Source organism: Bicyclus anynana, chromosome 17 (genome assembly GCF_947172395.1).
Source record: "Bicyclus anynana chromosome 17, ilBicAnyn1.1, whole genome shotgun sequence".
Taxonomy (NCBI): domain Eukaryota; kingdom Metazoa; phylum Arthropoda; class Insecta; order Lepidoptera; family Nymphalidae; genus Bicyclus; species Bicyclus anynana.
Genome location: NC_069099.1, coordinates 4,262,172 through 4,289,724, shown reverse-complemented (window position 1 = coordinate 4,289,724; position 27,553 = coordinate 4,262,172). Strand labels below are relative to the sequence as shown.

The window sequence follows — 27,553 nt, the reverse complement described above, 5'->3', positions numbered from 1 at the left end:
GATCTGTCATTCCCATACATTTTTCTAGTTTTCGAAACGTTAGCGATCGTAGAAAGAGAATCGACGTGCCACTAGTTATAAATCGAGATGTTTCTATTGTCTCAAATACTGCCTTTGCGTTTTGTGGTAATTGTAAGACAAAAGTCTGAAATCGTGTTCCAGGTGTAAAGCTACTAGAAGCAAATCCAGATGTCAAAAGACTCTACGATGACCTCCTCAGCAACTACAACCGACTGATCCGACCTGTGACCAACGTGAGCGACATACTGACGGTGCGATTGGGCTTGAAGCTGTCGCAGCTTATGGAGGTCAATCTGAAGAACCAGGTCATGACAACCAACCTTTGGGTCGAGCAGGTAAAGATAGAGCTATTGATATTTGATTAGATTTCTAGATAACTTTATTTAACAAAGGTGTATAAACCGTCGAAGGAAACGAATTTAGGCGTTTGTTTCTTTTATGGCAACATTATCTCTTTACAGACCTTTGCCTCGCTAGAACTGTAGTAAGTTAAGTAGGTAAAGCTATATGAAATATGGTTGGGCAGGGAAACCAAAGGAACGAAGAAGGGAGTGTTAATTGATTTTAAAGGAGCTTCTTAACCCTAGCCGTTGGTTACAAGTTTAGGGCTCTGCTCGGAGATTTCACTCTGCCACGCATGAATCATTTCTTGTATCCATGGAATGCTAAGATATTCGTCTCAAATCTCCATGTTTAGTTTTATATTTTTTTTTAACAGGAGAGATATATGAACTGCTCAGATTTTTAATAAAACGTTATTCTAATAAAATCATTATGTTATGCTTTATTATGCTTGTTTTAAAATATGGTCATTGTTAGAATTATTAAAAAAATTGTGTTGTTCGTAATTCCAGAAATGGTTTGACTATAAGCTGCAATGGAATCCTGACGACTATGGTGGACTTGAAATGCTGTATGTGCCCTCGGAACATATTTGGCTACCTGATATCGTCCTTTATAATAATTGGGACGGAAATTACGAAGTAAGTTATAATATTGACAATATTTTTATTAGTAATAGTTTCCGGAACAAAAATGTCCCATCTGATATAATCAGTGAAAATTCATCGCCTACACAGCATACTTCGGACATGCTTAGAGCAAGTTTTACATTCATCATCATTACCAATGGACGTTCTCCCTGCATTACATTACCTGAGACATAATTTGTAGCATATTTTAGAGCAATTACAGCTACAAAGCTACACTTTTCTGACAATATACAGAAATACATTCAGAAATAGGCATCGTCTTAGTAGTTTCCCTAATAAGCTCTGCCACAAAGGGAATTACTACAAACATTGCCGTTTCTTTTATAGTTCTAGAAGGGATGATACTAATTATTCGGACTATCGCAACAGATAACGTCTAGCAAGGTACTCTAGAAGGTTTCGTCAAAGACGCCGCCAACCCATGCCCTGGAAGGGTGGGCGTCATTAATCTGTTAACATACTCTTCAATCTAGAACGCAAAGGCGGCAGAAATGGGCGTATAAAGGCGCATGGCGTACAGTAAAATTCCTCTTGGGCTCTGTTCATTATTGCTGAATTGGTAATTTTGAATTAAAGAAATTTTTCAAAACGAAATTGCATTTTAATTGAAATAACTCAGAAAATATTTATCAGCAAAGGACACGAAAAGATAAAGGAACAAAAGAGAGGGAAAGTTTTTAGTTAAACAAACAAACAAATGATGAGATTAATTTAAAACTGGCGAATTAAAATATCAATTATTATATTACAGGTGACACTAATGACAAAAGCAACATTAAAGTACACGGGCGAAGTGAATTGGAAACCACCAGCGATATACAAATCATCGTGTGAAATAAACGTAGAATACTTTCCGTTCGACGAGCAAACTTGCTTCATGAAATTTGGCTCGTGGACTTATAATGGAGCACAGGTAACATTATTACTTATTAGATAGTATCATGAAGATTATCAGCATAATATAGAACGAGAATAGGAAAACAAATTTAACCGATTTTATTAACAGGTGGACCTAAAACATATGGACCAACTGCCTGGTAGTAGTCTTGTGCATGTTGGAATAGATCTCAGTGAGTTCTATTTGTCTGTGGAATGGGATATACTTGAAGTACCAGCCACTAGAAATGAGGAATATTACCCATGCTGCCCTGAACCTTTTTCTGGTAAGATACTAATTTATTTGAATAAACTAAAAATTGATATAAATTTGCATAGTTACTTCGCTGAGAAAGTTTCTCGTTGTTTTAATTATTGGTTGTGTTTATTGTAAGTACACTCTATCGGCCCTATTTGTAAACATGGAATAGAATATAAACCTCAAATATCTTCAAAGTAAACTTTAAACAGTAGTGATTAGGACCACTTTACTTTGAAAAAAATTGTGGATTAAATTTCAATCCACATTAAATGAATTGAGAGTATGTGTCTAAATGATGAAAATTTCATTCTTGAACCTTGCCCACGAGATAACCACCATGTGGATTGTTGAGTCAACCTATATTGTTTCGATAGTCATTTAAGTCAATATTATAGTAAAAAGCTGCAACTAACAGTCCAATATCCTAAAAAGTTTTTGCTTGACTGCTTGACAAATTGTTTTCCTAAGTTTCTTTATTGTTGCCTAAATTTAATTCATCAGTTATTTTTGTTTCAGATATAACATTTAAATTGACAATGCGAAGAAAAACTCTGTTTTACACAGTGAATCTGATTATTCCTTGTGTTGGATTAACGTTTTTAACTGTGCTCGTGTTTTACTTGCCATCCGATTCTGGTGAAAAGGTAACGTCATAAAATTTTGTGTGCTTATTATTTGCATTATAATTTAGACGAGAATCAGCAATAAAAATTATATTAGATGTGTATGTGATGTCATGTGATAAAGGTTTTATAATATTGATGTCGTTAAACACTCGGTATAATGTTGTTACATTTGTTTTCGGTTTACGTTTGAATCTTGATTTATTTATAGAGGTATAAGATGCTGAATACGTTGATTAATCAAGCCCTGTCATTAGTCGATAGTAAGTCAGATTAAACGTGATTGACGAAATCCAAAATATTTAACGCATTAGTGTTAGATTAGTAAATCAATTCTGAAATTAATAAAATCGAAAGGTCTACATACAGACTCTACGTACGTTAAAGTTCATAGTTCACATTCTTAGTTTTTAGACAATTTAGAAATTTGAGTGATTTATTTCAAAATTAGTTACTAGTAATGTAAAATTTGTTCATCGTCATAAACGTTTTCAGCAACTTTAACTCCAATCTGATCTATCATACAAACAATAGTCATTTCAAAATTGATTTGCACGTATGCATTTGGTGTTTTTAATTATAACAAAATACAACCAATCATTTCATGTATTTCCATCCTTCCATCCGTTCGTAAGTCCAACCTCTTGCCTGCTCCAGCTATGGTCTTTTTTGATTCATTAGTTAGTTGTGTGGGTGTGCTAGTATCATTTATATGATTTTGCTTTTCATTTATTGTTGTCTTTCCACTAGCTATTACTACTATAACTCTTCTACTAAATATATAACTATCTCTATATTATTTCCTAGTAAATTAATTATAGATTTTTCTACTTGCGTAATTTATTAAATATTTATTATCTGTATGTACGTACCTAACTTTCATGCCAATTACCGATTAATAACGCTAAAAGATAAGTTAACTTATCTTAGTACTTAAGTGCAAGTTATCTTAGTAAAATATATTTACAATAGCTTATGGATACTTAAAAGTTTTCAACGACTGTCTATTTAAAAATAGTATTTATATTATTTGCTTAGTCTTGGATAAAAGTGTTATTCAAACCAAATTGTGCTATTAAGGGCCATAAAATGTATCTACATTTATGAAGATATTTTAGATTTTTTAGTACTTGTGGAAAGACAATGCTATTATCAAAATTGTACGTTGTTAAAATTTTAAATAAAAACGCTTGAACTCATGCTTTTATTTGATTAAAATCTGACCGACTAGTTTAAACTGTAATCAAAAGCCATCTAAACTGGTGCGTATTGATAAATAGTTAAGTAGCTAAAAGTACTTAATCCTACTGGCCTTTTCACTAACTTTGAGAAATCTAGTGGATTTACTAACTAGCTATTGTTAGTAATTATTAATTAAAAGAATTTCGTATTCACTATTTATTTATTACTAACTGATCAAAACTACTAACCAATGTGTTTGACATTGTGAATTTCGTTAGCAATAATAGCCTTTACGGAATACAATAATTGCGGTTGTTATTGATTTGATGTTAATTATAGTTGATAGAACAAAATTAGTGAATAGGCCAGATGAGTAATAAACTAGTCGGTTATACACTGATCATTTAATGCCGTGAGTACTGTCGTGTTTATTTATAACCAAGAATGTCACTCACTTTAAATTCTAAAACTGTACAATGTCATTCAAAAAGGACTTTTCTCCTTTAGATATCGCTCTGCATCTCCATCCTGGTGTCCCTCACTGTGTTCTTCCTTGGTCTGGCCGAGATCATCCCGCCAACGTCTTTGGCGATCCCCTTGCTCGGGAAATATCTGCTATTCACAATGATTCTCGTCTCGCTCAGCGTTTGGGTCACTGTATGCATTGTAAACGTCCATTTCAGGTAAACTATATGATATATTTCTTTCTCTCTCGTAGATATCGTTAAGCATCTCAATTCTGGTATCACTGACCGTGTTTTTCCTGTTAATGGCTGAAATTATACCGCCCACGTCTCTAGCCATACCGCTGTTAGGGAAGTATTTGCTGTTTACGATGATTTTGGTGTCGCTAAGTGTATGGATGACGGTATGCGTTCTGAATGTGCATTTTAGGTAAGTGTTGTAACCATTGGTAGCAGATCTGCTGTCCTGTCCCACTCTGTTTTAATCTCTGTCTCTATCTCTCTTCTAGTAAATTTCTTTGACTTCCGAATACTGAATTTAAAATTAAAGAAATTGTACAGTTTCTAACTAATTTTAATTTAAGGATTTACTAACGAATAACCACCAGAATGTCGTCATTTTGTAAATTTTAAAATTTTGCAGCCCATTTTCCTTCCATAGCAAAATAGGTACGGAGGGTGACTATGGAGATTTGTTTTGATCTAAATTATCTCGTAGAAAATATTATAACAAGATACCTACGTAATATGATGATTAAGGTTTTGCATTTTATTACCTGTTCTTTAAAAGGCGCCATGAGACAAAGTTCAAAGTTGTCCATGTTAGAAATATGGACTGCTAAGTTTCAAACGCTTTTTGAATGTCTATGGTCATCACGTTTTCAGACCAATAGCATATATTATATGTATGTAATATTTGAGTTTTTGCCAAATAACGTTTCAGTATACGGAAGTTACTCCTTTTGTAGATTTAGCCCCTACCTCCACTGACCCGCTGTTTTCACATTCTCTGATTTACAACACTTTTAAATTAGGTTTTTAATAAATGAAAATGCACATCAGATTAATATAAAACTTGTCAACTTTAGCCAATTAGTAGTATAAAGTATTTTAATATACACTGTCACGGTCTCAAATATAACCACGTAACAGGTTTTGGTTAGATTTGTGTTTTTTTTATTCTTTACAAGTTAGGGCTTGACTACAATCTCATCTGATAGTAATTGATGATTCAATCTAAGATGGAATGGCTAATGTCTTTTTGGAGTTATTGAATGAAGTATGATGAAAACAAGATAATTAAATTCTTAATTAAAAAAAATAGTAAAGCAGGCAGAATGAATAAACAATTTTAAATAAATTATTGCACAACCCTGAATAGCATGTTTACAATTAATTTTATATGCTGCACTATTTACTTTATTAAGGCATTAAATAGGGCTTCTGAATTTATTATTAATATAGGATAAGAATTTAAAAAAGTAGAGGCCTGCAATAAATGGGACATTAATAAAGGTGATGATAATGGGTGTATGCTATGACAACATGAAACTTTTGACGGCCTCCGTGTCGCAGTGGTATGTGGTGGACTTACAAGTCGGAGGTCCGGGGTTTGAACCCCGGATTATGTTCAACAGATAATTTACCTAATAAACAATCACAGGACACAAATATACAAGCAGCAGAAATGAACATGGCGGTTAGATTGCACCGTGCACAAAGTTAAAACAATCCCACATTTGGGTGTAAATACTTTATGGTGACGGTTTTGGCGAAACCGCACGTTAGCTTGAGGTCGTGTACCCCTACCCTTAGTGGCGTGCACAGAGCTTTTAACTACAGTATGCATTATACGTATATGTCCCAATATTTTTAATTTTTTTTATATTGAATAAGCTCGCGCTTGACCACGATCCCACCTAATGGTAATTGTAGTGTGGCCTAAGGTGGTTCGCTTACCTAGAAGATGCCTCTTCTTAAAGATGCCCACGTTGTAGGAAATTAGGAAACACTGACCTCGGGGGAGAGATCCATACCCTAGCCATACGAATAAGAAACGAAGAAGAAAATCTAGGTTCTAGGGATGTCAGTGACATAGGGAGGGAAACCGATCCGGTGTCTTGCAGTGCGATGGTAAAATAGTAACAGTGGTACGATTTACCACCTATATTTTGTAAATATAGGTTCAAAATTATTCCTCCGGGTAGGTAGTGTATTAATGCATCTATGAAGTGCACTGTTTGCTCAAATATCTGTTGTCGACTGTAAGCTGGCCGGAAGTCATGGAATATTGATTTGAAAACTAAAAATATATGAAAATGACAGATCCGGTCGATAACTTGATCACGTAAACTGTCTATAACGAATGTCATTTGCATACAATATTTAAATTTTGAAGCGTTTGCGATTGTAGAAAAAGAATCGACGTGCCACATAGCTAGAGGCCCAGGCTCGCTTTGCTAGTAGTCGATCATGTGTTAGCAATTACCCGACAATACAAATAAATGAAAGAAAGCGAAAAATGTAGCAAATAAGATGATTTAACCAGTTATTTTTTTATTTAACCTTTGATGGCGATTTTACTTAATGTTAAGGAACGATGCAGTCTAAGATGAAAGCTTATTCAGAGAAGGCACTCATCGGAAAGCTAAATCGATTGGTTACATCTACCACTAGATCGGATCTGCCCTCTAGCCAAGTGGCACGTCGATTCTCTTTCTACGATCGCTAACGCTTCGAAAACTAGAAAGATGTATGGGAATGACATTTGCTATCGACAGGTCACGTGATCAAGATCTGTCATTGCGAGGCTAGGCTTACTTAGCTAGGGAGGCTGAAACGGAATCGGATTTTATGAGCACGCGTCAACAGTAAAAAAAAATGGACATCAAATTCTCAATGTCAACCTCAAAAAGTTTAGCCAGCAAGGGAAGTGCTAATTAAGTGCAAGTATATTAAGCCTGCTACCTTCTACGCTAAGCTACCATGGTCTAAACGTCATATTTAGCTACCCTAGTCTTCATATCAGCTATGGTAGGAGCATAGGCTCACAAAGGAGAAATCCAGTCTCCATACAAACTTGGGCCCAAAAAATTCAAACGATACAAAGCTGAATAGTTACACTAAATTAGAACTTAATAAGAAAATCTCACGAGGCCATTTTCAGGAAAATCTGCGTTGGATAAACCAACTAAATTACTTGTTATATGTGCATTTGCACAACTTGATCGGATCCGTTTGATATCAAATTCGTTACATTATCTGTATCAAAATTACAGTTTTTCTACAGATTTGACATTAATTTGACATATTATGTTATAAACTTATTCTTTACAAGTTAGCTCTTGACTACAATCTCACCTGGTGGTAAGTGATGATGCAGTCTAAGATGGAAGCGGGCTGACTTGGTAGGAGGAGGGTGAAAATCCACACACCTTTCGGTAACTACACGACATCGTACCGGAACGCTAAATCGCTTGGCGGTACGTCTTTGCCGGTAGGGTTGTAACTAGCCACGGCCTCCCACCAGCCAAAAATCATTTGGAAAACTGTCAGTTTGATTTTTTTTTTTTTTTTTTTATTTGTCCCCAACTTTGGGACAGGCAAAGATCGTTGACCATACAGCCTGTTCAGACGTCAATGAAGTTCTTTCTTGAGTTTGTATTTTATTAGGCATAGCCTTGTCTATCGTGTGTTATGTTATAGATTTTCTTCTATAAATATTAATCTTTGAAGATTCATCTGATTGTATTAATAAGTATAAACTTTCCGATTTCCGATTGGTCCAATCCAATCTTGTAATGTCATATTTTTATCTTTAGAGTCTTATCTGTGATGTATTATATCTTTGGGATTGGCCCATTATTTTCTCATATTTGGTAGGTATTTCCGTGATGTCAATGTCAAAGTCTAACTCTAAATAGTAAATCGTAAATCCGTGATCAAAATTAAATTCAAATTTCTTGAACTGTGTTAATAATAAAGTGATATAAGTATTTATAATTTAGAGGATTTTTTAACAAATCTTGCAATGAGCGCGGCAAGTCTTCTATCTTTTTGTAAATACTGATTAAGTGATCAATCAGCATTAGGCGCTGTATGCCATGCCATGGCAACTTAGAAGAACGTGAAATCTTTATGAAGCAGCGCCATCTACATCCTAGATTTAAGATTCCAGGATAGTAAATTCAATTACTTATGGTGTGTATGTATTATAATGTTTTTAGAGATTCAAACCCTGTAAGTATGGAAAAAAAACCAAAAAAAAAAGAATTATTTATCCTTTTAATTTTGACGCGTAATAGGAAGAATGTGTTTGTATTTCTGAAGCAAAAGGATTATTAAAGAAAGACAGTAACCGTACATTAATTTCAACGATGTTTCATATAGTTATTTGGCCTAGTGGTGCATGACAAAGGTACGAACTAATAATCCTGAGTTCGAGCCTGGGGGTAACAAAGAAAACTTTTTGTCTTTTTTTTTTGTTTTTCTCAATTGGTTTCTTCAACTATTACAAAATCAAAAATCTCTCCTTTACAAAAAATATGCATTATTATTTTTATAACATAATGGATACTATACTAAAAATTCCGTAGCTAGACACTAGATGGCGCTATCACAAGCGTTCCGAAAAAAGTTAGAGTTGCCTATCTATTTCCAATAATACATTGTAATCTTTGCTGTATGCCGAATGATGCACAAGAGAAGAATATGTGATCTAGTGTCTGAGATTCATTGCAATTGCAGAAGTTACATGATGATGAATCAATTAATTTTAATCGATATAAGTGTGAATTAATGCGGCAATGTCCAAATCTTAACCTGCAAATTATTGTATAGTATTTTCTGTTCTTATAAATTGTATCTTTACAAAACCACGGCTTTTTATTTATATTATCTTTGAAGTTATACCACAATCCTTTATTTACATGTTCAGGGGAGTTCCTTATCTCTTGCCATTCATTTACAAATCTATTTTTTAAATTGTTATGAATATCTGTATATGGGACGGCAGCGCAACTTTTGTTAGTTTGACAGTTTTGTATGTTGTAATTTGATATGGTTTTTGCTAAGAAATCAGCATTTTCATTGCCTCTCACTCCTGTGTGTCCAGGAACCCAAACCAAAATTATACAAATTCCATTTAAATAAAGCTGATGAATTTTATTCCTAATTTCATATAATATATAATTACTTTTAGCATAAAGCCTGCAACTGACTAGAGCCTTAAGAACACTCATACTATCGCTTGCAATCGTCCAATATGAAGTGTAGTCTTTATGATTTCCAATGTATTGTAATGCTGACAGAATTGCAAGTGCTTCAGCTGAAAAAATGCTTGTACTGTGATCAATTTGCTCACCAGAGCCAATCTTTGACTTGCTATCATAAATTGCTATTGAAGTATTGTTATCATTCTTTGATGCATCTGTATATATAATTCTGTGATTTGGCCAATTTGAAATCTTATCATAGAATGTCTCTCTTGAAGTAACAGAACTATCTATTTCTATATTAATATTAAAAAATTTGGAATCATAAGTTCCATCAAAGCATGGCCAGTTAGTTTCTGTTCTGTGAATATTAAAGGTTTCGAGGAACTGTAAATACTCAGATAAACCATGGAGCAAGAATGAGGAATTTGTGTTCAATATTATTGATTCGGCCCTTTTAAGATTCTTTAACAAATTATTGGATTTTAATGAGTATATTTTTAACAAAAATTTATTTTTTAAATAATTAAATCTAGCACATAGAGGAGGAATATTGCATTCTATTTGCAAAATATTAATTGGAGTTGTTTTGAAGGCTCCTGTAATAAGGCGTAAACTTGAGTTTTGAATGACTTCAAGCTTTTTTAATAAGTTTTTATTGAAAGCATAACATAAATAACCATATTCAAAGTGACTACGGATTAATGACTTATAAAGTAAAAGTAAAATTTTAGGATCAGCTCCCCAATATGTTTTGGTCAGTGATTTCAAAATGTTCAAAGCTCTAGAAGCCTTGACTACTATGCAATCAACATATTTGTTCCATGACATATTACTAGTTAGTAATATACCCAGGAACTTCACTTCCAATGCTGCCATTATGCAAGTATTATTGTAATAAATGTGTGCTAAAGGGAGGGTTCTTTTTCCAAAAGTAACTACTTTGGATTTTTCTGAATTGATATTTATATCTAAGTAGTTAAAATATTTTTGCAATTTGAGTAAACTCAGATTGATTCTGTTTGTTATTTGGTCTATGGAATTTCCAGTTGAATAAATTACTAAGTCGTCTGCAAACTGTAGATTGTTGATGTAAGGATCTAAATTTACATTTATTCTATGTATGTAAAGTATAAATAACAAAGGACTCAATATTCCTCCTTGACATACGCCTTTAGAAGAATATTGAGGACCATACAAACTGTTATTCCATTTAACAAATACTTTCCTCTCATACAAGAAGCTAAATATCCAATTAATCAATTTTTTAGGTAATCCAATGCTGGAAAGTTCATTACACAGTATATCCAAATTTACATTATTAAATGCTCCCTCTATATCAAGAAATACAGAGACCATAAGTTTTTTTTGGGCTATTGATTTCTGAATATCAAGTTGTAATAAGCTGATACTTTCTTGAGCAGATTTTCCTTTTCTAAAACCAAATTGGTTTTCAGGCAAGATAGAGTTTGTTTCGATGTAGTATTCAAGACGTTGTTTTAAAAGCTGTTCAAATATTTTACCAACACAAGACGTTAAAGTTATTGGACGGTAAGAGTCTTCGTGAAATTCTTTTTTGTGAGGTTTTAATATTGGTATCAAACAGTCAACTTTCCAATCTTCAGGAATGAGATTGTTTGTCCATAAGTTATTAAAAATGTGACACAAGATTCTCAATACATTATCATCCAATTTTTTTAATAAAATATATGGAATACCATCTAAACCAAATGCTGTGTCTCTTCTGTAATGTATTGCTGTTTTTAACTCTGTAACTGTGAATGGGTTTAAGAGAAAGCTGTTGGTAGGATTAATAGAATTGTCAACAAAGTTTAATCTATTTATATTTACATAGTCAGGAGTATATTTATTTAAAAAATTTAAAACCCACTCTCTGTCATTGTTGTTAAATTTTTTTTTATAAGAATATGTTTTATTAAATTTTTTCATAAATGTCCAAATTGTTGTTAAAGGAGTGGTGCGATTAAAAGATTGACATAACTCATGCCAACTAGCTTCTCTTTCCCTCTTTAAAGTTAGTTTTTTTAAAGCTTGTAATTTTTTAAAACTTAAGTAATTTTCTTGTGTTGGATCATGTTTAAATTGTATGTATGCCTGCTTACAGTTTTGAACAGCGTTGGTACATTTGTTATTCCACCATGGAAGACACAACTTTTTTTTAAAATTATTTGGGTATTTTTTATGTATTTTTTTTTTGGGGTAGATTTTTGCACAACTTTATGAATTAAGTTAATAAATTTCATATATGTATCCAATGGCGAATTTTCCTCCAAAATAAAACCTGAAATCATGTCTTGCATTTCTTTATTAAAAATATCCCAATTTATAGTTTTATAGTTGGGGAATTTTGGTAAATTGTGACCTCCTCTTATATCTTCAATATCATTCTGTCGTACTAGTACATTTAAAATTACAGGCAAATGATATGATCCAAGAGGGTCATCATGAACAGACCAATTACAATTCAAAGCAAGAGATGGAGAAACAAGAGATATATCTAAAACATTAGGGCGCCAAGATAGCGAGCCAATAGTTGTCAGCTCCCCGTTATTTAATAAGACTAAATTGTTATCATCAATGACCTCAAGAAGATTTCTACCTCTACTGTTAATATCATAACTTCCCCAAACTGTGTGATTAGCATTAAAATCGCCACCAAGTATGAGAGGCTTTGGAATATTTTTAATTAATGAATCTAAAATACTTCTGTTAAAATTAGCACTAGGTGGGCTATAAAAACTAATAATACTTATTTCTTTATCATAAATCTTAATTCCTATGCATATATTTTGATGATCATTGTCACAATAAGTGTTTATATTTGTGTATGATATACTTTTGTGTATAATGATTGCGACACCATTATGTTTGCTGCCTATATCTTTTCTTTCAATATTGTAGCCCCTGATATTCAATTTTTTTTCTGGCTTAAGCCATGTTTCACATATTAAGGCAATGTGAATGTCATGTTCATATAAAAATTGTGTTAAAATATGTTGATTACATAGCAAACTCTGAGCATTCCACTGAACTATGTTAATATAATCCATTATTTTTTGGAAGATGGCTTTTTACTGAATGTTTCAAGGAGAATGTTTTTTATATTATTTGTACTAATTGGATTATTATCTGTTTTTGTTGCTATGATTTTAATGATTGATTCTACTAATAAATTTAAAAAGGTGTCAGACTTGAAAGCATTTTGTAATTGCTTATTTGGATCATTATGTAAGGGTGGAAATGACTTTTCATTGAGTAAATCTGAGTACTTAACAGCTCTCGCCTTTATTTTATTTTCGTTAATTTTATTCTTTTTAATGGGACACTCTGCGGAGACTGCTATGTGGTTGCCTCCACAATTGCTACATTTAGCATTGGTTTTATCGATAGTACAGTCCTTGAAATTGTGATTTTCTGTGCAAATACTGCATTTTACTGCATTTTTACAATACTTTGCAATATGGTCAAATCTTAGACATTTAAGGCATTGCTTAACAGGAGGTATATAAGGACTTACCTCGTGCCTCCAAGAATCCAAATGAACGTAATCTGGTAGCTGGGTGGCCGCAAAAGTGATTGCTACCGTCCCTGTAGGCTGAAATGTATATTGTTCTGATGACTTAACTCTTGACATTAATCTTCTTACTTGAATTATGTTGCATGTACTAGCTAGTAGATTAAATATTTCCTTATTAGAAAGTGTAAGAGGAACTCCCCTTAGTACACCTGTGACCTCGGTAGCAGATGCCGGGATACTAGGATTTAAGTTCAGATGTTTGTGGAATTTTTCATTTTGTATAAATACATTGGCATTATTTGCAATATCAAATACTATACCTACTTTAAATTTATTTATTGTTTTTAGATATTTCACACCGTTAACACAATACTGTCTGATTCCAGACGAAATATTTAGTTTTTCTTTTTCTCCTATGGGGTTTTCGGAATTATTGCTGGTTAAAAATACAATATATTCATTGTTGCGTGTATTTTCGAAGTATTTACGTATATAATTGCTGGATTTGAAGGGAGTAAATTTTTCCTGCTCCATTTCACAGTCACTTGAACCGCCACTTGGAGAAGGCGAAGCCTCTTTTTTTCTCTTAAACCTGGAGCCCCCCATGATAAGGGGCTCCCGAAACTTAAAATTTGGTCTAATAAATACTTTAAAACAATTTATCAGAAAATTATTTAAAAAGATGCGCCCACTTAGTTCAAACGTTCCCGCGCTTTTTTTCAAAATCACTGTCAGTTTGATAAAGATTACATAGAATGAATTTACTGTCAAATGTATCCGATGACATTGACGTTCACATTTAAAAACAGCGTGCATTTTTAAAAACAACTGACAACCGACGGCATTCAGTGAAACTAGCATTTCTAAAGCTGGGAGTTGGAAAATAATGAAATCAGCTTATTTTCCCTGATGGCCAATATTATTTCGTCCAAGATTTAAATAGTGTAAAAAATACATGAATCTCAGTACATTTTTTATTTCTGTATCTTTCTGAGGAGAAGGGAGAAGGGAGAAGCCCGAAATTGAGCCCACTCAATTTCGGGCTTCTCCTTTTAAGCTTACATAAAATGAGGTCACCCTACCGCAAGCTCTTGTCCTAATATCCTCTGATAGTTGAGTTCATTTGTGTTAAGCTTCCTAAGCTCCCTCCATTTCCTTGTCCGTACCTAAAGCCTTTCCTACTTGTACGTGGTCTGTAGCCACCCTTCCAATATTGCAATTAAGCTCAACATAATTAAAAGCGTGACAGTTTCCATCAAATTAAGTTAAAAAGCAATAAATACAAAGCTTAATTAAACGCAAAACAAATTGCCAACTCTGTCTGTGTTACGGAATTACGTGATGACTATTTATTTAAAATTAAAATTGACTCGGCGTGAAGCAATCACAGCAATATTATAAGTGGGGAAGTTAATGAAACGATCTAAATAAATATTTAAATAACTTTTAACTGAACTGGAGTGTTCTACTAATATGAGACAGAGGTTACTTTGTTTATTACAAGTAGGTATACTTTACTTTGCTTTGCTCAACGACCTCAGCAGAGTTTCTCAGCATAGAAGCATAGAACGGATGAAGCGATTTCAATTTTTTTGTATTAAAGGTGACTTATGGGCGAGTGTTCTTAGACATGTTTGATGAAAATCGGTTGAGCCGTTTAAAGGTAGTGGGGGTGATAGAGAATATTGATGACTTGATCGAGAGTGTAATTAATAATTTCCTGATATTTGGCGGTATCTCAATTTTATGTTATGGCAAAACATTGTTAGAGATTTTTTTGAAGCCGGCTTTGTTCGAACGTGTTTTTAATGAAAGAAAGAAAGAAAGAAAATAAGTTTATTCACTTTTTAGTGTCACAAACAGTACATCCTATCTTAGATATTACATGACTGTCTGTGACACCAAACAGAAAGGGTTTACAGCTCAGCATTAGCCGTTCATCGCTGGAAAGCAATGCGCAGCGCTGATTTTCAGCTGAGACCCGGATGACGTTACGTTAAATTCAAAATAAAAATTCATATAATAAAACACAAAATAAAAAACCAAAAAACAAAAAACCTTGATAAGAGCGTATAAATAAAATGATAATAACATAAAGATAAATGCCAACATACAATAATTAATATGACATATATATATATATATACATATAATATATATAAACAGATATATTGCATCACAGATATAAAAGGCAGATTGTAGCCTAATCTAAAGGCATTATTTTTTTATATACTTTTTTTTGTACACCACAAAACAAGGATACAAACAAATAAGAAAATAGGAAGTGTGATACAAAAAGGCGTAGGTACTTATCGCTTCATAGCGATCTATTCTAGGCAACCTTAAGTTTAGGAAAACATTTGAGTAAAATATTATTGATCATTATTGTATCTACCTCTTTTCTCCCTTCCCTAACTTTCCTCTAATGACGAGAATTGACGCACGAAAATATTAATTTTATTAACTTTCACAAGAAAGAGTTCATACCCACAATGTAATATACCGCCTTGGCTCATGCCTAGCCTAAGTTTTATATCAATATTCAATAGTTAATAATTGACATAAATGAATATTGATATTTGTTTATGTCTGTATCCTCTTAACCAATATGAAGAGAAGAGCCTGGTTGTGAAGTAGCTTGGTCAAAAATATTTTTAACAAAAAAGTTCAACCGACTTCAAAATCACAAAAAATAAACTAAAAAGCGAAAAATAACCATGTATGTGCTACCCTGCTGATCACTTTGAAGGCGATGACGTATTAATTAAAGCCGTTTCTGAAAGAACCACGGGAAAAACTAAGGGGAATGGGAAAGTTGGTTAATATATTTTAAAAGATATGGCAAATATTAAAAAAAAACCGCAGGCGGAGATCGCGAAACTATATCGGTTTTCTGTTGAATACGGAACCCTACAAAGAAAACGTCGTTCGAGATATTATGTAAATAACTTGACTATCATTGCGCAGTCTATATAAATAACGTACTTATTGTGAACGTACCGGGATGATTGAACGATTTCTTCCCGATCATGCGACGATAGCCAAATAACACAACATTATACGTGGAAATGGCACTTTGTCATCGGGGACTGCAAAATTGCAAAATAAAATAGATGGTCTAGTATGTGTAAAGGCGTGCGTCATAAATCGAGGCTCATTGTACAGTTGGCTCGATAGCGGACAATGGGCGGCTGAAATATGGCAAGTGTGGCGATGCAGCGCTTTCATTGAATGCGTGAAGCTTTGCTGTGTGATACATTTATGTTGTGTGGTTAGAAATTTGTTGTATTTTTAATCAAATCAAATTAAAAAATCATTTATTTCAAAGTAGGCTCAGTTTACAAGCACTTTTGACACGTCAGTTGACTATTTGTAAAGATTCTACCACCGGTTCGGAAGGCAGGTTCTGCTGAGAAGATCGATATAGAAGATTCGGCAAGAAACTCAACAGTTGCTCTTTTGAAAAAGTCATACAGTATTATAATTTACAATTGATAACAATTACAATTTCTTATAGTTTTATTTCCTGTGTGAAGGTGGAAGCTGATCCAATGGCCTCCAAGCGCTTTTATCTTTGAGGAACTCATCAATGTTGTAGTAACCTCGAACCTCGACTAAGTAAATGTTTTTTAACACATTGCTTAAAGCATTGCATTGGCAGGTAATGCTTTAGTACGACTAGTCCTCGAGTAGTCTTCGCTCGCTCGCGGTCTTCGTCCACCCTAAGGGTTCATTTACACGAGCGGCAACTCTATCGACGACCGCAATCGACTGCAGTCGGTGACGTCTCGGTGGTAGGCGACGGCACTCGACTGCAGTCGGCAACGTCTCTGCGGCAGTCGATTGCGGTCGTAGGTAGCATCTGCCGCTCGTGTAACTGAACACTAAAACGTCCTTAAACGTCGCAAAACCCGTTTTTTAGAGGACGTCTAATAACCATAAACTATCTACCAAAAATCTTTAACTATATCAAGCGGTATTCGATATTTTGTGATGGGTGTCCTTTTTATTTTAAATGATTAATAATAATTAATATTCATTTATCTTGGTGATTTTTTTTTGTAAAATGAATAATGCTATTACATTGCATGATAATTGAAGTTGACGAAAGAAAATGAGACGCTATTTAGCGTCTCAATGTACAAAAGGGACATGGATGAATATGGATAAGATAACTAATTAACTAGGTAATATGTTCATACCACAAAACAAAGAGTACTTATGCGTGATTCATGCACTAGCAATGCTGTAAAATAGAAGCACCTCTCGCAAAGGATAGACAATTTATAATCATTCAATTTTCTTTTGACATCTTTTGTAGTTAAAATAAAAAAAAATATAGATAGAAAATTTACTAAAATCTCTCCACGATAAATTAATAGATAGAAAGAAAATTGGCTAAAATTGTTCCACCGAAATAGATAGAAAGAAAATTGACTAAAATGTCTCCACCTAATTAATAGATAGAATGAAACTTGACTAAAAACTCTCCACGTAAAATTAATAGATAGAAAGAAACTTGACTAAAATCTCTCCACCGAAAAATACTTGATAGATAGAAAATTTACTAAAATTTCCCTGACAGGACATAATATAATTCGTGTTGTAATATATAACGAACATCGTGAATAAAAATTTTCAACATTGTTTATAATTGCTCTAAATTGTCCAGTAATGATAAAAAAAAATCCAGATTGATAAGTTTTAAAAAGCAATATTCGGGCCAAAAATTTCCCGTGTAATGCAAAAAACTTAATTGTAACAACAATGACGTTTATTTTTCTATATATAGGTTCAATAAGTAATTGTCCTATACAGGTCACCATCCACCCACACGATGTCGCCATGGATGAAGAAGCTGTTCCTGCAGCTGATGCCCAAACTCCTCATGATGAGGAGAACCAAGTATTCCCTGCCAGACTACGATGATACCTTCGTTTCTAATGGCTACACCAATGAGTTGGAAATGAGGTTAGTGGAATTGCTATTAGGTTTTTATCGACAGATTTATTGTATGACTACTGACGACAATCCTACTAATATTATAAACGCGAAAGTTTGTATGGATGTTTGTTACTCTTTAACGCCTCTACTACTGAACCGATTTGGCTGAAATTTTGAATGGAAATAGATAATACTCTAGATTAACATATACTTTTTATCCCGGAAAAATCCATGGTTCCTGAGGGATTTGTGAAAAACTAAATTCTTTTGTGAAAAACTAAATTCCACGCGGACGAAGTCGCGGGCGTCGTAGTTTACTGTAAGTGATGATGTAGGCAGTTTTAAATGAAAATGTTTTTAATTTCCAGATGAATGAATTAATAACTAATGCGGCTTGTTACATTATTAATTATTTAATCATTTTCAAGAAATAGATCAAACGGTACTTCCGATACGTAGAGGTGAGACTAAATGATCAACAAAACAATACCTAACTCGAACATTCCTGGCACACACAGATATAGATAATTTTTGTAGGGGTAGTGATTTAATGCTAATATTTACTAAACTCGTAACTTTAATTGTAAGTTTTTGACTAATTATTATCACCATTATCTACTTATAACATTATTACCTGATGTTTCGAAAGTGCTTGTAAACTAAGCTTAGTTAAAATAAATGAATTTCGAATTTGAATTTAAACCTACTAGCATATTTGTTACGTTTGTTACATGCCCAACTACTCAACTGTACAGAAAAAAACGTATTTAAACAGGCAAAGCACTTTTCAATATTACTAAAGTGTTTACACTAATAAGTAAATTAAAGTAGCAGAAGTAAAAAAGTTAATATTATTAATTATAATAATTCAATGGTTGGTTGATGGTTAAATTGCTACACTGAAGTAAATAATTTATCCTGAGCTACAGGTTTTTTCAAACTCAAATCAGATTCCTCAGCACCGATGTACAGAGACTTATATTAGCAATAAATTTCATTTCCTTAGTGTACCTACCGGTAGTGAGTAGTAATTTGTAACGAGCTTGCAAATTACTACTCACTACGGGTGCAGCATACGTAAAATAGATGCCGTATACTTAATAATAGTTCAGCTTACTGTGACTTTTAGAAGCAACTTTTTTTTAAATATTATTCATGCCAGGAACGTTGTTCTCAGTTATAATATTAGTAATGCATAACCTAAAGCTACTATGTACCTCCCAGTTAACAAAAGTATTAAGATAACAAACTTTTTACGACATTTTTTTACCGAGCGCCGACCGTGAAGGAACTCTGTCATGCCTTTTTATTCGGTTTTATAAGCTCCTTATTTTATCACACCGTTTATTGGACGTAAAATGTGAAGTATTTTACGATTGGAGCCATTTTGTTTGCGCCACAGGAAACCGTTTGCGTATTAGCGATAATTTTAGTCGATATTCTGTAATTTTATTGCGCTGTTACTTGCAGTCGATTTAACTTGCCGTACCTTATTTCTTGTTGAAGGTCGAAAATTCAAGTTACCCTTTCCATTTCTCTTGGTTATTTCATTACAGCGCAGTGTTGGCCGACTTCCAACCAGGTGGACTGACGACATCAAGCGAGTCGCAGGGATTCGCTTGATGCAGGCGACTCAGTACCGTGATGTTTGGAAGTCCTTACAAAAGGCCTATGTCCTGCAGTGGACGTCCATCGGCTGATATGATGATGATGATGATGATTTCGTCACATTTATATTGACATTTTAATAATTTTGCCCTAACCCTGCCACTAGTACCTCGTCATTCTCCTCAATGTGGTTGAGACAACCATCGCGCGGCACGAACGCTGTCACCTTCTTGGCGTTTTTGATTAACTGTACACGCACACACATCCTGATGGCAGAGTTGGGCTGTTTGGCTTTTACTCCCACTTTCTCTGCCTTCCACCTCGTGCCCATTTGGGCCTTTTTGTAATCCTTGTCAGGCCACCGCTGCTCGTGTCGATGGTTCACGTGCTTAAGCGTCATGCGTATTCCACGGGGCTTGCCCATTTGGATAGCACGGCACCAATCGGCTACGGATGGGAAAAGGAAAGCTTCTCAAAGGTAGTCGAGTAAAAGCTTCTTGGCGTTAATCGACTTGTTGCTTGACTGCTATAATTATTATCGCAATGACGACTTATCCAGTTTTTGGAAAGCTAGTTTGCTCTTTGAAAGATGACAGCGTAAAAGCATAATATGAGTTCGTATCCTTGTTGACTTTTTTTGGTGTTTTTTCATTTAAGTTTTGATTATGCTTATCTTGTTCCTTATTTTATCATAGTCACTCCACATACCTGTATCTACACAGGATTCTCTGAATTTGCGTAAAATTCAGAATTAGTTTTTGAAGTTTTTAACTTCAAAAACTAATTAAAATTAAATTGATTTCAAAACACAAACAAAATAATAACAAAATAACATCGTATGTGATACTAGCGGACTCCCGCGACTTCGTCCGCGTGAAATTTAGTTTTTAACAAATCCCTCGGCAACCAAGGATTTTTCCGGGATAAAAAAAGTAGCCTATGTGTTATTCCAGGCTATAATATATCTCAATACCAAATTTCAGATAATTCGGTTCAGTAGTCGAGGCGTGAAATAGTAACAAACATTCATATTATCAAAATCATCAGTTTTCGCAAATCTCGAGAAACCATGGATTTTTTCAGAATAAAATGTGCCTATGTGTTAATCCAGAGTAAATTCAGTATAATCGCTTCAGTAGTAGCAGCGTTAAAGAGTAACAAACATCCAAACATCCATACAAACTTTCGCGTTTATAATATTAGTAGGATCTACCAATCGTTTAGAAGTAGAGCTGCATTTTATATTATTTATATTAAATTATTATGAGTATACTCGTATCTTTAAAATAAAGATAGTCCTTTAAGCATGAATTATAAATTTAGTTGAATTTTATTTAACAAAAATCGCAACTTAGGAATTTTTCATACACGCATATGAGGTACTCAAACATAAAAAGGCCCTTCAAAATAACATTTTTGTAAGAATTATGGCAACATAAATAAATGAGGATAACAGTATTATTTCACCTTCCCATTGTATAGAGCAGGAAAGAATCCAAGCGAGCCCTTTTTATTTGCTTTATAAGCTCGTTACTTTATACGTTTTTAGGACGTGAAAATGCAAAATATTTTACCATTCAAACCATTGTTTAGGAGGGGCAATGGCTCGCGTAGAAGTGATAACTTTCACCGATAAGTCCAGCTCTATTTTTTCGGGGTTAATAGTAAAATAAAACCCTTTCATTCTATTTGCAGTTTAACTGATAGCGGTCGTTATGTAGGTACTCGTGGTTACTACTTTCAATACATATTGATTTTTTTCTTCCAATTCCGGTTTCTCATACTATACTTACATATGGTATTTGTACGAGCATTGGCTGTCAAACTTTTTCGAAACTTAAGCTTTTTCGTTCAATCTCTTCTTATCTGATGTTAAGTGACGATGCGGTCAACGATGGATGGTTTACTGAACAATGAAGGAATAAGAAAAAGGGAGATGTACAATTTTAGTCATACTTCGGTTTCTAACTCAATCGTTTGGCGGTACGTCTTTACCGGTATGGTAACTAGCTTCGGCCGATACCACCAGATCAGACCTGAGCAAATATAGAAAATATTAACTCTATTAAACTGACCAAACTGGGAATCGAACCCAGGACATTTCTATTGAGAACTACTACCAACTGCACCAGAGAGGTTGTGTTATTGTTTCGCATATTAATTTTAAGATTTAAAATAAATTATAATAAATAAATCAGTAACTTATACACTGACAAAAATAAGCTATTAAAACAGCTACAGACGTTTAGTCATTTATTTATTTCATTTCAGTGAATGACATTTATATATTTATTTTATATCACAGACAGTACCTCCTATTTTTACACACTTTCTGTTTGGTGTCACAGACACATAGACTGTCTGTGACACCAAACAGAAAGAGTTTACAGCTTAGCATTCAGCCGTTCATTGCGAAAAAACAATAAGTACCCAGAGCTGAGTTTCAGCTGACACTTAGGGAGGTTGCATATACTTAAAACGGGTGCAGCATACGTCAAATAAGTGACCTATACCACAGAAAAGATATTACAACCAGTAGTTGGACTTCATACTAGAGGTCGAAACGCGAGCTATACCTACGCTCCTTGAACATGGGGTGATCGTAGGGTGAAGACAGTCGCGACTGTGCCGCGGTGACGAACGAACGCACGGTGTATTACCAGAGTAAAGTGTATTAATAGTATTAGATTTTTTTAATTATGACCAGTAGGAAATACTGTGCCGTTTTTGAATGCATGAATTCAAAATTATCCCATCCAGAGATAACTTTTTTTAAGTTACCTGGAAACTCTGAAAGGTTAACTTTAAAATAAATTTACTTATTAGTAGGTAGGTACATAATCTTGTATTTTTTAATGGATAAGGTATTTCCTTTTATCTCCAGAATAAAGGTAGGTATCTGGATTAGTAAATAAAGTGAATAGAGTAAAGGAAAGTGATTGACACGATTGAAATATGTAGCTATACGCGGTTCATGAATCACGATACAGTAGGTACGATAAGCTTGTATTAAAACCTCGACTGCTTGTACAATGTATTGTGTGACTGTGCTCGGATCATTTGTGTTTTGTTACCCGACTGCGGCGAAGCCCAAAGGAGGAGTATGTGTTTGAATGTTATGACTTGTTGTTGTATGCGGGCGACGGGAGGAAAGGACTGCGCGGGTGTGAAGTCGTACGCGCTGGGCATCGTTACCCCCCTCCCGGACCGCGCCGACCTTCGGGAGTGTTACAAACAAATTTGCCAAGCACACATACTGATAAATGATATGTCATTAGACTCGTCTAGATAGGCCGAGTGTCACTGGGTAACTTAGTTCTTAAAAAATCAAAATGGCGGATTTTATGCACTTTAATGTGCAAGCTCATAAAACTTTTGCTCAGCTTGGCATTGGTGACAAGAATTTTAACCGACTTCCAAAAAGAATCGTATCGTATTTACAGCGATATTTCCCGTCATTTGTAAACCGTTTCTTTTTTGTTTGGATGAATATTCTTTCAGGTTAGTCCCATTTTTTTCATGTCAGGATCTGATAATGGCATCCTAGAGAAATCTAGGGGAACTATCGTATCGTAGGGACAATTAGTGCGTTTGTTCATTGTTTCATTATCTATTTTAAATCACTACAATTTCATGAAGGTATTTATCTTTTTTTTTATTTGTTCACGTAGTGTGGAGGTAATACCTAGATGGCATCACCGAAATAAATATGTTTAAGAATACGACCAATCCTTCAAGATCATTGACGTAGTATCAGCCTTAATTAAATCAACCAATCAAAAAACACGCATTTTTATTTATCACTTCCCATTTTACTACAATTTACAAAGTATTTTATTTGTTTATATAAAAAAAGTTTATTTACAATCACAAAACTAAGTGGAAACACAAAGTTAGCAAATGTAATTAAATTGCTGCATGCGGGCAGCCCTATGACATGTTTACGTACCGCGCGGCTGTAGGTATTTATTTCAAAAATACGGCCGAGTTATTATACTGCTTGTAATATCTTTACTGTGCCTATACTTAGTAAAGGTGCAGCTTACTGCGCCGTTTAGAAACAACACCATATTTCATATGAAGCTACAACTGCTTGTATACAACAAGGCGTTACAAGCGTAATATTGTCTGGTTTGCTACGTATTATTTTCTGGTTTGCTACGTATGTTATTTAAAATTAAGCCTAATTATAGTGCAACATTAACCACAGGATAGATTTTTCTCAGCGTAAATGTTTGTTGTACAGCAGGGACAGTTTGACGGATGCTTATGACAGCAAGGGTGAGGAGGGTGACTACCGCAAGTCCCCGGCCCCTGAAGACGACATCCTCGGAGCTGGTGTACATCAGAGACCTTCAGGTAAATAAGATTTTCATTTATTTCAAGTAACATCCGTATACTTTCATAACATAATTATTTAAGCTTCTTTTAAGACTACAATTACGATAGTCGACCATGGAATCAAAAATTTATCATTTTTTAAATAATAACCAGATGAAGAGACATTCAGCTGAATATAGAATCTCTTTCTGTGAGAAACAAACATCTTAGAATTCCATGGATTCACCGTGCGGGTGGTAGAGAGAAAATCTCCGAGCATAACCCGGGACTTGTGACCAACGAGTGACCACTATATCTATGATAATAAAACTGTCAGTGGTAGGACTGACTGCAAATCAATCATGAGACCCTAAAGATAATCTCGTGAAGAGAAAAAGACAAATTTCAACCAATAGCGGTGCAACTGGATATACCGACATACATTGCGTTGGGGCGAAAGAGATGAGACTGGGACAACTCCTCCGCCATTGGACAACATTTTGTCTTTATCTCTTCACTTGGTCTGGTCGCACGGCTGAAGCTTTTTCGTCATCGTGCATTGCCCAACGTGTTTAAAGATGATTTCATGTTAATATTTGTCAACAGTGACGGAATCTGAGAACATGCTGCCGCGGCACCTGTCGCCCGAGGTGGCAGCCGCCCTGCAGAGCGTACGCTTCATCGCACAGCATATCAAAGATGCGGATAAGGATAATGAGGTTAGTGACTATGATAGACAAAAGTGTGAGAGCATGATACCGCGGCTTGTGACGGGGTCTGCGAACAAGTTGCCGCAGCACGTGTGTGGTTGTGGGCCGGAAGCCTTTGGATTCTTGGGTAGATATCTCCTTTCTTATCAAGAAAGAGGCCTGACACTATAGAAAGCAAAAATGCGCGGCCTCCGGCCGCGCGCTTAATGCCCTCCAGCGTGGCTAGGCGTAACCATGCGCGTTCTCAAGCCGCGCACGTTACTGTCTTCCAGCCGTGACCCGGACTTTGACTAGGGACTTCAATCATTTAAAGATAGATACTCGTACTGTGCCAACTACGTATTTACGTACAACATTTCAATGGTGTCTATGACACAGCCCCAACCCATTTTTTTTTTATTAAATCGTATGGTTGGCGAGCGCAGAGCAGTTAAGATATACGAGAACTTTTGGCGATTGCGTGGTATACCGTACGTACGTACCATCGGTATTCATCTGTACAAATAGTCTAAGAGTCGCCTTAAAATAATCAATTCACCACGTCAATATAATGTAGCAAATTATGTATTCAAACTAACTACATCAACTCAAGTACCTAATAGCACAATTAGTATGTTCTTATCCCAAAGTTTCGGCTATAAAACTCTCTCTCACTTTGCCAACTCACGAAGTACTTCCCGCCCAGGCCTTTCTTTCTCGTGATAACTTTAAATTGCCTCCAAATCTCCTCATATAAATACGGCCCTTGAAACTTTGTACTTCGTGAGGTTTATATTACGTGCGTTGAATAAAATTTGTGTGTCTTTATCCTGGATGCATTTTTAATTATCTTGATTGAGCAACATAAAATCGTATAGGTATGTTTTAATTAAACGACAGAATTGACTTTAAATTCATATGTAAACTCATACAATCATACGAGTACATACATTTTACGTACACACATATTATACACAAAACGAGCTGCTTCAGCTACGGAAACTGAGGCCAAGGGCATGAATCCCAGGCAAGGCCAACAAAAATAAAAATACTTTATTGGGAATTTTCTTAGAAGAAAAATCATAATAGCAGCCTGGAGCTGGAGGATGGAATTGTTAATCTCACAATGAGATTGGCGGCCGTGGCCGAAAAAAGACAACTATTCGGTTGGGAGCATATTATTATTATTATTCATTAGATACTTGGCAGTAACATAATATTTATAATGACTCGCGATAATGTAGATTTTAACGGAATAGATACGAGTAGAATTGTACTATGAATGAAATTGTAGATAGGATGAATGCTCCCATAGTCCTTGCGTCCTTTTCTTAGCCCCTGGTGTGTAATGAAGTACGAGTACATCGTCGTCGTTATCAACCCATATACGGCTCACTGCTGAGCTCGAGTCTCCTCTCAGAATGAGAGGGTTTAGGCCAATAGTCCACCACGCTGGCCCAATGCGGATTGGCAGACTTCACACACGCAGAGAATTAAGAAATTTTCTGGTGTGCAGGTTTCCTCACGATGTTTTCCTTCACCGTTTAAGACACGTGATATTTAATTTCTTAAAATGCACACAACTGAAAAGTTGGAGGTGCATGCCCCGGACCGGATTCGAACCCACACCCTCCGGAATCGGAGGCAGAGGTCATATCCACTAGGATACCTGGCTTTCACCCAGGAGGCTCGGGTTCGATTCCCGGTATGGGAACGAGTACATAGAGGGTGAAAATATAAAAACAATTCTACAGAGAAATATCTCTTTAAAATTACATGGTATTTTACGAATAACCTGTGAAACTTGTTTACAAATTTCTAAAGTCCTTACAAATAAACCGTGAAAGTACCTACAAATACTTAAAGTTCAAGCTATTGTTGTAAAGTAAAATATTTATTGGATTCTCAAACCCTGCAGCGTTTTATGTTGCTTCACATTTTAGCACGAATTTGTGCTCGCCTGTATTCGCAGTGGGAAAGTGAAATGTTCATTGTACTACAGAAAGAACAATGTACAGTCGCGTGCACATTTGGTGAAATAATAAAAATGTAGAAAATATTTAATATTATAAAAAGTTTACAGTTTTAAGTGGTTTCTTCTATATACAGGTGTCCCGTAAATAGTACGACATACTATACAGGGTGATAGCTGACATTAAGGCCTACTAAAATAACGCAATATATGTTAGCCGAAATTTAACGGTTTTTAAGATAATATAAAATACAAAAATCCCTAATACAAAAGTATTTCGTAATATTTACGAGATATCCTGTATAAGGTTCTGTATGTTCGTCGAAGAAGAAACATTAGGATTGTTATATTTCTTGCAAATAGCTTGTAGATGCTTCGTAGATTGTAACGGTTTTTTGAATTTCTTTCAAAAAACCGTTACAATCTACGAAGCTAAGTATTTTTAGCTATTTGCTAAGTATATTAAACTATATGAGTTCCAGGGTTTAGTCTGAATTACAGCTTAGACGAAAAACAATTTAATTTTGGTCAAAAGAGTATAACGAGATAATATTGATGGTGTAAAAAACTAAGTAAGTGTAAAAAGTACATTTTCTCTCCTAACGTCAAAGTTAAAGGCACACTAAAATTTAATATTTGTAATGCCAAACTTTTCATTAAAATATATTTTTTTTCGTTGCTTCACTTTGCGATTAATTTTCTCTAAAACTATTTTTTTTTATTTAGAAAAAAAAATATCGTCGAAGTGTAAATAAGCGAGCTGCAATAAAATTTAAAGAAAATGCAAAACTTTGCATGTAAATTCAAAACTTATTCATTGCCTCGCTACTTTGCGACTAATTTTGTATA

At 34.6% G+C, this 27,553-nt stretch overlaps 1 protein-coding gene across 4 annotated transcripts in view; it reads left to right on the top strand.

The window, feature by feature from the left end:
• Positions 1-27,553, top strand: part of LOC112044681 (acetylcholine receptor subunit beta-like 2) — a 78,194-nt gene that overhangs the window by 13,136 nt on the left and 37,505 nt on the right. For 2 of the 4 annotated variants that reach the window (XM_052886455.1, XM_024080600.2), the window contains 9 exons: positions 163-356; positions 876-1,004; positions 1,765-1,926; positions 2,020-2,176; positions 2,668-2,795; positions 4,464-4,639; positions 17,990-18,142; positions 23,970-24,082; positions 24,650-24,762. In XM_052886455.1, the coding sequence (XP_052742415.1) occupies positions 163-356; positions 876-1,004; positions 1,765-1,926; positions 2,020-2,176; positions 2,668-2,795; positions 4,464-4,639; positions 17,990-18,142; positions 23,970-24,082; positions 24,650-24,762 (1,325 nt within the window). Of the gene's footprint in view, positions 1-162; positions 357-875; positions 1,005-1,764; positions 1,927-2,019; positions 2,177-2,667; positions 2,796-4,463; positions 4,644-4,674; positions 4,851-17,989; positions 18,143-23,969; positions 24,083-24,649; positions 24,763-27,553 lie in introns of those variants that run through there. The other 2 variants (XM_024080601.2, XM_052886454.1) reach the window with 2 other exon arrangements.